The 10,657-nt window shown below is 47.5% G+C and overlaps 1 protein-coding gene across 1 annotated transcript; it reads right to left on the bottom strand.

Annotated features, from left to right (window-relative positions):
• Window positions 1–4,340: 4,340 nt before the first annotated feature.
• Window positions 4,341–5,833, bottom strand: LOC125116952 (ral guanine nucleotide dissociation stimulator-like). Its single transcript, XM_047762654.1, has 3 exons — window positions 5,797–5,833; window positions 4,702–4,954; window positions 4,341–4,448 (listed from the first exon to the last, which is right to left on the bottom strand). The coding sequence occupies exons 1-3, from the start codon at window positions 5,831–5,833 to the stop codon at window positions 4,430–4,432; spliced, it is 309 nt and encodes a 102-aa protein (XP_047618610.1). The 3' UTR covers window positions 4,341–4,429.
• Between the last annotated feature and the right edge of the window lie 4,824 nt (window positions 5,834–10,657).

Below are 10,657 nucleotides of genomic sequence, written 5' to 3'. Positions count from 1 at the left end.
CTGGAGAAGCAGTCACCCTTAGAATCTGAAGTATCATGACCTCACCCTCAAATAAGGAAATGATTTAGGAATGGAATGAAGTGGGTTTCTGGAGATGCTGGAGTGATGTGCAGTGTATACAAGGAAGCTAGGCTTTCCATTTTGTAAAGAACACAGCCAAACCTAATCCCAAGGAACCCAGAGTCAAGGAATGCAACTGAGAGAAAATTATCTGTGTATGTGAAAACTAGAGAGCCCTGAAAAAGTAATTGTACTGGCCAAAGGATGATGGTAGTTTTTAAGAGTACCTAGCTGTTTCTGAACTTTCGTTTAATTTCCACTTGCTTTGTGAGATTCCTTCCAGATCATAAATTTTGAATGAGGGCTTACCATAGGAAGGTATTAAAATCAGTAAGAAGGGGGGACATCCTTGTATTTTTTAAGTCCTGTCCTTCCAGGGACCAAAGAGTTGACCAGCAGTTTCTGTGTGGTCTAGGTGGCTGTTCCAACATGAATTCATCAGCACATCAAGTGGTAAGTTTCCATTAGCATTTAGGTTCTGTCATTGGATCATCTAAGTGCCTTGATGCCCTTCTGGGGTTAACAAAGGTATAAATGATTGCAATGACAGGTTTAATTGGGCTGTGTCTCAGGAATAAATTAGGGGTAAAGACTGAGAATGGCTTGGGCATTTTCTTCTTGAAATGGAAAGTGAAGTTGGTAGCCCTGTTGCCCATCAGTGGCTTTGCAAAATGGTACACAAATTTTCAAATGTCTTTAATTAAGTGGATAAAAATATTCATTTATTCTCCTGTAGACCAAATTTTGAGTTTTTGAGTTGGTTTGTTTTTTTATTAGGTTTTGTTTTCAGGTTTAAGTGGTTAATTTCTATTGTGTTGATGGAAATAATCAACAAACAGTTCATAGTAAGACTAGGAGAGAGTTTTATTTTTGCCAAATTGAAAACTAAACCCCAGGAGACACAGATTCCAGAAACACTCGAATTGTCTTCTCCTGGATCACAAAACAGAGGAGGCTTATAAAGGCAAAATTTGCAATGTTACACTTATTTCACTGAATTAGTTCTAAAGAGTTATAATTGAGCTGCCAAGAAGTAAAGATGTTGTTAAGTACATATTGATTGGGGTCTGAAACCCTTGCCTACTTACAAAGAGAGACCTTGAGACTAGCAGGCAGCTGCTAGCAGGTTTCTTGGGGTTTTTTGTTGTTGTTGTTGTTGTTGTTTTAAGAAGGGCTGATGGTTTCCTGATTTGATGCAATTCAGGAAAGTCAAGATCTCAGTGATGCAGGAAGGTGTCTGCAGCCACCATGGCCATCTGGCTCCAGTTTGAAGGCCTGAAACAGTTTTATATCTTTTCACAACAAAGAACATCAAGTATAAGGGAGTACATCACTTCAAGATTTCCAAAGAGAAAGATTAGCATATACACAACTAGTTAGTGTTACCTTGCTGTCTGGAAAGGAACCTCATCCTCCAAAGAGCGCCAGCCTGGGCATCATCAGAAGGGAAACATTTCTCCTTATCACAAAGGTAGGTAGGTATTGAAAACAATCTGATAAAGGCATTCTGTGGTTTTCTTTGTTTGTTTTTTGCTTTTCAGGGCCACACCCAAGGCATGTGGAATTTCACAGGCTAGGGGTCAAATCAGAGCCGTAGCTGCCAGCCTACACCGCAGCTCATAGCAATGCGGGATCCTTAACCCACTGAGCGAGGCCAGGGATCAAACCCGCATCCACATGGATACTAGTTGTGTTCCTTACTACTGAGCCACAACAGAAACTCCTGTGTTTTAATAATTCAAGCAGAAGTGCAGTGTGTTTACGACAGACCATACAGACAGAATGACTTTGCCATGCCTCAAGATGTGAAAAAATTTACCATCAATTTAATGGTAATTCTGTTTTTCTGTGACTTTGCATATCGTTTGCATGTAATTCTATGGATTACTTGTTAGTGGTTGGTAGTTCCCAGTAGCATTGAATGTCATCTTTTCTTTTTTTCTTTTCTTTTTTTTTGTCTTTTTAGGGCCGCTCCTGTGGCTTATGCAGGTTCCCAGGCCAGAGGTTGAATCAGAGTTAATAGCCGCTGGCCTACACCACAGCCACAGCAACACAGGATCCGAGCCGCATCCATGACCTACACCACAGCTCATGGCAACACCAGATGCTTAACCCTCTGAGGAAGGCCAGGGATCAAACCTGTGTCCCCATGGATGCTAGTCAGATTCGTCTCCGCTGAGCTACAACAGGAACCCCAACTGTCATCTTTTCTGATGGCAGATGTTCAACTGCCAATATCCCATTCAGTTAAAAATAGACTGTAATCTCTGGATTTAGAAGTTTTCCACCTGGCAGAAAGTCAATAGCTGGGCTGACTGGCACTGTCATTTTGAATCTATATGGGATACCCCCTAAGACTATTGCCCTTTTCAACAGGCTGACACCCAAGAGGACTACAAAAAAGAAAATAAGGAGACTTGTTTGGAAGCCATGTCAAAGGACACTCTGCAAGCACTACTTCAAAAGAACCTCTACCCTGGTATAACTACCAGGGAATGACTGGTCTGAGAACTTGGCATTATGGAAAACAGAATTCAGGTAACCTGAATGTTTTCATTCATTTTCTCTCAGGGTCCATGTCTAGATGCAATGTGAGCCAAGCCACCTAGAATCAATCTTTTGTGTCTGGAAATGTGCTTATAAGCATTAACCTGATAGTGTCATGCAGTGTAAAGAATGAAATGAAAGCAGCCAACCAGTGCAAATGACATACTAGAAAAAGGGTAAATATGAGGGTTTTCTCATGCATTGGGTGCCCAATACGCCTTCTGCTACAGGGACTTCAATTTTAAGGGCATGCTAAGGAGAGGACCTATTTCTTTCTCTTGGTGAGTCTCTTCTGGGTGCTCAGCACAGCTGTTATCAAATCCTGGCAATGATTATTCACCCCTTGGGAAAACGTGCCCAGAGTGAGCTGAGTGACTGTAAGCCCATTGCAGTGGATGGTCAGAAAGAGAAGTCCATGAAACTACACATGAGGCTGGTTGTGCTGTGGAGTCTGTTCCTTTATTTCTTGTCTACAGGGTACTACCTGAGCTGAAGATTTCCTCTCTGGTCAGGTTTGAGAGGACTAATTGAAGGAAGAGAGTTAGCATTTGAGCACAATGCCTGGGACAGTACAACACATTGCCAAGACTGGCTTTCTTTTCCCATTGAAATTTTTTCTTGGTTCACCAAATTATCCAAACACAACATTCATAAATGACTGAGAAAATGAACATACACTACACTTTGGACTCCAGTAATGAGGGAACAAGCACATTGTATGACTGTTGAAAATGATGACACATGTTTCAAAGGAACCAGGTACCTAAGAGCCTCCTAACCTAGAGGTGACTGTGATGTGTTATCCACTAAGAAGAACTGACTGTAAGAGTATTTCCCAAGCAGCATGGGATTTTAGTTATTGTCATTTGGGTTTAGAGGATTTTTGACAGGGGCACTTGGTAATGACTGTGTGTTAATTAAACAGAATGGTCTGTAGAGACATTAGAGGGGCAGAGAAGCATTACTTGGGTATCAATGAAGCAAAAGATGAGACAATAAAGCAAGAGAGCAAATGAGAGAAAGAGGAAAGACAGAAACAGAGAGACTGAGACTGAGAGGGAGGAAAACAAAGACAAGTGGAATAGAGAATCAAAGACAGAAATAAAAAGGCTGACAGAGATAGTGGCTGGTTTGATGGGAAGAGAGAAATCAGGGGAGAGGGTGTGTCAAGCAAGCTCATTCTGACCGTAGGAAAGCAAGTACTGTCTCCTCCATCACGTGTCTTCACCTTGATACCCTGAAGATGAACAATGATTATTTTAATTGATGCAGATCTTGTTCTTATTTGGAGATGAAAGCAGTATTCTTCAGATAGTTCAATACCTTTGAGTCACTAATATTTCCACTGGAGAGAGGTGGTCCATACTGGGTTTTCATTAGTTTGCTTAATTGTTTGTTGTGTTGTTAATTGTTGCAATAGATCTTGGAAATAAGTTGCTAAGCTGTGGCTTAGATGAGAGCTAGGGCATGAGCATGCTCTAACTTTGGCTGAGAAACTGGCAATAATGCATATCCTGGTTCTTGACCTTGAACGACACCTGTGGCTTGAGCTAGATCTGGCTCCAGAGGCCAGACAGCAGGACTCTTGTCTGCTCCATACATTAAATGTTGGTTCTTCCTAGGAAAGCACGTCCACCTAGTGGGCCTTCCTATGCACTGGAAGAATGAAGGCACCCAACCAGCCCCATCACACGTATCTCAGGGGAGCAAGGGGCCCCCTGCTCACCCCCAGGGATCCCTCCTCACACTCACCCAGGACAGGGAACTCCTCACACATCACCTTTCAAATGCAGATACAGTCAGAGCCCAAGGCCAGAGGCAGTCAGGCAGCGGCTTCCTCCCTGGGAAGAGGAACAGCATCAACCAGCACAGCCGCAGCCCTTCCAGCAGCCCTTTCCCCAGGGCCAGGTCCTCAGAAAACACTTTCCCTGAAGGACCCACTTGCGCCCTACAGTCAACCTAGGGAGCTGGTTCTCCCTTGCCCCTCGTGTGCAGAGGGGCAAACTGTGGCTCAGAGAGGAGCTGCAACGTTCCAGAGTCTCACAGACTCCGTCCCTGCTGGGGGTGGGGGTGGGGGTGGGGCAGAGTGCTCACCTTTGGAACAGAAGGTCCAGCACCTGCTGGGTGGTGGCCAAAGCCCTGCAGGTGCCCATGCAGGTGGCGAGGTAGGCAGGCCCGCTGCCCAGGAAGGCAGGCACCAGCTTTCCCACCAGCTCCTGCCTCCCTGGACCCTCCACACCGGGCAGGTCTCCTGCCTGTCCACTGTTGTCACCATTGCCCCCTGGGGAGGAACAGAGCAGAGGCCTGCAGTCAGAGGCAGCCCCAGGAACCAGCAGGAGGGCTGGGGCTGCAGCTCAGATCAAATCCCCAAGCCTCAGGGACTTGTGGGCAAGGTGGGACAGGAGAGCCCTCAACAGGAGAAAGGCTCTGGCATCACCTGTAGAACTGGCAGTGGGCTGTGGTGAAACGGACTGTGATCTCAGGCCAATTGGTGGCCCAGCATGGACAGCACCTCCCTCCCTTCACTGCATCATCCCTGTGAGTGCTCCCCGAAGATCCCATTCTGGGGATGAGCTCACAGGGCTTCTGGGGGAGAGAGAGAAATCAGGGTATTAGGACTTGAAGGATGTTCCGGAAGCACAGTTGAAATGGCAAGAGAGGGAGTCAAGTGTAAGTCCCACATCAGTGAAGGGCTGAATTGCTGTGGTAATCAGTCTTCCTTCTTGAACGATATATAGCCCACTGAGGCCACAGCCCCTGACATGGTGGGGACACAGGACATGTTCCTTGAGATAACAAGTTACAGAGAAATAGACATAAACCCTGAGCTTCATGTCACTTTGGCTAAAAACACCCCTACTAATCATAATGATGTGTAAGACTGGAAGGTATGGAAGAATTGTCAGGCCCAAATAGACACCTGAAGAGGCAGATGAAACAGGAAAATCTATAGATAAATGTGGAAACATTCTTGAAGTGAAATCATATTAAAGTCCCTTTCCTGAGATTTCTGCAAATATGGGGAAAGTGACTTTGCATTTGGCCAAGGCAGGGACTATGCAGTGAGGGCAGTAGGAGAGGAGACAGGGGAGTAAGACTCCAGGAGGGAGCCCAGGGGAGCAGCAGAGTGGCTCCTAGAACCCGTTTTTCATTTGGCCATATCATGGTCCTGGGTGTGGACCTCCTCACCTGGGCTCACACTGAGCCAGCCCCAGGCTCGGTCCATCTTGTGGGGCACTTATCCCTCCTTCAGGGAAGTGGAGCAGAAACCCACTGAGGGCACTGCTGTCCCAGGGCTTTCACAGGCTGTGGTGGCTCCCTCAGAGTCAGCCACCCTGCACAGTGACTGCCAGGTGAATGGGGCAAGGGAGAAAACAGGGCTGGAATCTGCAGACTGCGACCCAGAGAGACTGCACCGCGGGCACCACTGTGACATTGACCAGTGATGAAGCCAAAGGCCTTGTGCCCACCCTGCCCCCACCACAGCCCTACCCTCAGGTCTCCTTTTCCCCACATGCAGATGAGGAGATGCAGGCCTGACCAGGGAGGGTCCCCGGAGATGGTGGCCAGGCCTGGATTGGCCTGTGCTAGTCTGTTTTGTGTGCCCTTAGACACGTCCTAGTAAATTACTGGTACCGAACCCAAGAGCACTCTGCTCACTGCACGACAGGCCAGTAAATCCAGAGGTGAGTTGTTGGGACAAGGAAGAAAGACTTTGATTGGAAAGCTAGCAGACTTTGAAGATGACAGACTAATGTCCTGAAAAACCATTTTCACTCAGTCTGAATTCAGGCTCCTTTCATACAGAGGAAAGGGAGGGGGTGGAGCCAGCTCACTAACAGTAGTTTGCTTGGGGGAAAAGCCCACTGCAATGCTGACCAAAGGCTGAGCAGGAGCATGTAAAAGCAGTGATATTTTAATGGGGGAGGGGGAGTAATGAGTTGGCTTTTCCTCTTAAGTGTTCTCCAGACTTCTTTCTTCCCTTTCCATCTCAGCCACTCCTCCTATTATGGGAACCTTACCTAAATCCACCTCATATAAATAAAGGGAGAATTAATGAATGAAAATGGGCTCTCTAACTCAACTGAGTGGGGGGGGGGTATCTGACAGATTTAAAGAATTGGTGTTGGGTAGGGAGGGGTGAATGCCCTGGGAGACTGGGAGACAGAAGTATCCCACTCTGTAGGTCACTTCATTGTGCTTTGAGGAAGAGAAGGAACAAAAACATGCTGGCAGGTGCTCAAGGCCAGTGCAACCCCCTAGACTGCACCGCGGGCACCACTGTGACATTGACCAGTGATGAAGCCAAAGGCCTTGGAGAGGGAGGCGAGAGGAAAGGTGGAGAGTTGGTGTTAGAGGAGACAGCCATCAGAGGGCACCAGAGCACTGAGAGAGCCCACCAGCAGCTCTCTAGCCCCACCTCCAGGCTCAGAGATGGGGTGGGAGATGATGGCATTGGCAGAACCCCAAGGAAGTCCCCAGAGAGCAGGGGTTGGTTACAGGGTACCTCTGACTCTCCACCCCAAATTGCTTCACTTCACAGAGGGACATAGTTGTGCATTCAGTATCTAATATGGCAATTTCATCACTGTTTTGTGGCCATTGGCCAGATAATTTGTCAGTCTGTCTGCAGTTGATAGCCCCTTGTTTCTCCAGAAGACGGACTCTGGACAAAGAAATACCCAGCTTGACATGGGGTTTCATTTATCAAGCTGCAGGCTTCTGTCAGGCTTGGCATCTGGAAAACAGAGAGTTTGGTCCTGAATGGAACATGTAAAGGTAGTGATATTTTAATGGGTGGGGTATTCTCATTACTTTGCTTTTTCTCTTGAAATTCTCCACAAACTTCCTTCCTCCTTTTCCATCTGAACCTCTTCATTCTGATATGGGTACCTGATCTAAAGCCATGTCATGTAAAATAAGGAAGGGTGACTGGAATAAAGGGGGCTTTTGTTACTCAGTGGGGGAGCTGGCTGGCCAATTTAAAGTAGTGGTGTTGGGTAAGGAGGGATGAGTGCCCTGGGAGGCTTTGGGAGAGAAATACCCCCCTCTGTAGGGCACCTCATTTTGCTTAGAGGGAGAGGAGGAGCGAAAACAAGTTCTCAAGGCCTTGGCAGGTGCTCAAGGCCGGTGTAGCCCCCAGGCAGGAGAGAGAGCAAGAAGAGGGGCTGAGATTTGGTGTGGTAGGTGGGGTGACTACCCTGTGATAGACTATGAGAGAGAAATACCCACTTCTATAGGGCACTGAGAGGGAGAAAAAAACCAAATTGAGCTGGCAGGTGCTCAAGGCCAGTGCAGTCCAAGAGCAGAGGAGGGAGGCAAGAGAAAGGGCTGAGAGTTGGTGTTATAGAAGCTGGCCACTAGAGGGTGCTAGAGGACCATCTGAGGCGCATCTGCAGCTCCCTGGCACCAACTTCAAGCTCAGAGATGGGGTTGGAGGTGGGAGTGTTGGAACCACAAAGACCTGCCCAAAGAGGAGGGATTCGTTACAGGGTGCCTCTGACTCTCCAGCCCAAATTGCTTCCCTTTACAGAGGAGACATAGCTGTGTCTTAAACATCTGTTGGGGACTTACAGTCTGATTGGGTGCCCTGTGGCCAAATATTTTGTCAGCCTGTCTAGCCTGCCCTTTGATTCTCCAAAGGCAGGACTCTGGACCCAGAAATATGTGCTTTGGATCTTGTGCTTCCAGTTTTCTAGAAAGCCCTGCTTGCTGTTTGGCATCTGGAAAGCTGAGATGGTGGTCATGAATGGACTGTGTAAAAGCGGTGTCACTTGGTGGGCGGGCTCATCCCTGTGCCCTTTCTCTCAAGAGTTCTCTCCAAAGATCCTTCTTTTTCCATCTCAGCCTTTTCCTTCTGTCTTTGAGCTCCACTAGTAGAAATTGACCTAAAGCCAAATCACATGAATTAAGAGGGGATGATTTATTTAAACCCAGTCAGGTGACTTAAAATGGGTTTGCCTGGAGTTCTCATTGTGGTTTGGTGGTAAGAAACCCAAAGAGTAACCATGAGGATGTGGGTTCCATCCCTGGCCTCACTCAGTGGTTTAAGGATCCGACGTTGCTGTGAGCTATGGTGTAGGTCATATACACAGCTCAGATCTGGCATGGCTGTGGCTGTGGCATAGGCTGGCAGTTGCAGCTCTGATTCAATTCCTAGCCTGGGAATTTCCATATGCCATGAGTGCAGCCCTAAAAAGTAGAAAAGGGGGGGGGTTGCCTGAATGACTTACAGCAGTGGGGTGGTATAGGGAGGGGTGAGTGCCCTGAGAGACAAATACCCCCTCTGTAGGCCACTTTGTTTCATTCAGAGGGAAAGGGGGAATGAAATCAGGCTGACAGGTGCCCAAGGCCAGTGCCTATTTCCTGGACTCCTGAGAGTTGGTGTTAGGACAGACGGCTACTAGAAGGTGCCAATGCATGACAGAGCCCATCTGCATCTTTCTTGCCGCACCTTCAGATTCAGAGATGGAGTTGGAGAGGGGTGGATCTTCTAGGATGTACCCAGAGAGGAGAGGTTGGGTACAGGCTCTCCAGTCCAAATTTCATCACCTAACAGAAAGGACATAGTTCTTCCTTCACATCTAATGGGGCACTTTTACCCCTGGTTGTATGGCCCCATGGCCAAAGAATTTGATAGACTGTCTGGCTAAAATGAGGCTGCCCTTAGATTTTCCAGAGGCAGAACTCTGGACCCAGAAATACCTGGCTTAAATCTTGGGCTTGCAATTTTCTAGAATCAGGCCTGCATGGAGTTGGCATTCTGGAAGACTGGGCTAGTAGTCGTGAATGGAGTGTGTAAAAGCAGTGGTACTTTGGTAGGTGAGCTGTGCTCATCCCTGTACCCTTTCTCTCAAAAGTTCTCCCCGGAAATCCTTCTTCTTCCATCCAGCCTTTTCCTTCTGCCCTTGATCCCTGCCAGGGGAACCTGACCTAAAGCCATGAAATAAGGGGAGCTGATGGGTTTAAAGCTGGTCATGTAACTTAAGGTTTGTTCAGCTGATTGACTTAAAATAGTGGGGTATGGTAGAGAGGGGTGAGTGCCCTAGGAGACTTTGAGAGAAAAATAGCCCCCACCCCATATGGTGCTTAATTTTGCTTAGAGGGTTGGGGGAATGAAGTAAGACTGGCATGTTCCCCAGGTCAGTTCAGCCCCCAGTGTAGGAGAGGGAGGCAGAAGGAAAGGCTGAATTGTTGTTAGGGCAGATAGCCACTAGAGGGCACAAGAGGACCGGTAAAACCCACCTGCGGCTCCCTGGCCGCAGAGGCTCAGAATTGGGGTATGAGGAACCCCAAGTATGTCCCAAAAGAGGAGGGGTTTGTTACAGGGCATTTCAGACTCTCTAGCCCAAATTGCCTCACTTCACACTGGGCACATTAGTGTGCCTTCAAGGGTCACTTCCAGCATGGTCCAGTGGCCCAGTCGCCAGGGAGTTTGACCGTCTATCTGGAGTGTGATAGCTCTTTGTTTTTCCAGAGGCTGGGATTCTGGATCCAGAAATATTTGGCCTGACTCCTAGTCTAGCATTTTTCAAGCTGCAGATTTCTGTCTGGGTTAGCATCTGGAAAACAGGACTGATGGTGTGAATGGACTGTGTAAACTCAATGATATTTTGGCGTGCCGGCTCTTCTCATTTCTTTGCTTTTTCTCTTGATCGTTCTCTAGAAAACTTCCTTCTTCCCTTTCCATCTGAGCCTCTTCCTCCCGTCACAGGGTCTGACCTAAAGACAGGTCATGTAAATTAAGGGAGGGTGACTGGAGTTCCCCATCGTGGCCCAGCAGTAACAAACCTGACTAGTATCCATGAGGATGCATGTTCAATCCCTGGCCTCACTCAGTGAGGTCAGGGATCTGGTGTTGCTGTGAGCTGTGGTGTAGATCACAGACACAGCTTGGATCTGGCATTGCTGTGGCTGTGGTGTAGGCCAGCAGCTGCAGCTCTGATTCAACCCCTAGCCTAAGGACTTCCATATGCTACACCTACAGCCTTAAAAAGCAAAATACATACATACATACATACATACATAAGTAAAAAATAAAAAGGAATAA

The sequence above is a fragment of the Phacochoerus africanus genome, chromosome 15, assembly GCF_016906955.1.
Source record: "Phacochoerus africanus isolate WHEZ1 chromosome 15, ROS_Pafr_v1, whole genome shotgun sequence".
Taxonomy (NCBI): Eukaryota; Metazoa; Chordata; class Mammalia; order Artiodactyla; family Suidae; genus Phacochoerus; species Phacochoerus africanus.
The sequence above is the reverse complement of the archived record's forward strand: the minus strand, read 5'-3'. Positions and strand labels throughout refer to the sequence as shown.

What these genes read in the sequence shown, in the direction of transcription:
- LOC125116952 (XM_047762654.1), bottom strand. Translation starts at nt 5,833, where the DNA reads ATGGACCGAGCCTGGGGCTGGCTCAGTGTGAGCCCAG. An exon ending in CTGGCTCAGTGTGAGCCCAG is followed by an intron (nt 4,955 to 5,796) that starts GTGAGGAGGTCC and finishes TCTGAGCTGCAG; the next exon opens with CCCCAGCCCTCCTGCTGGTT.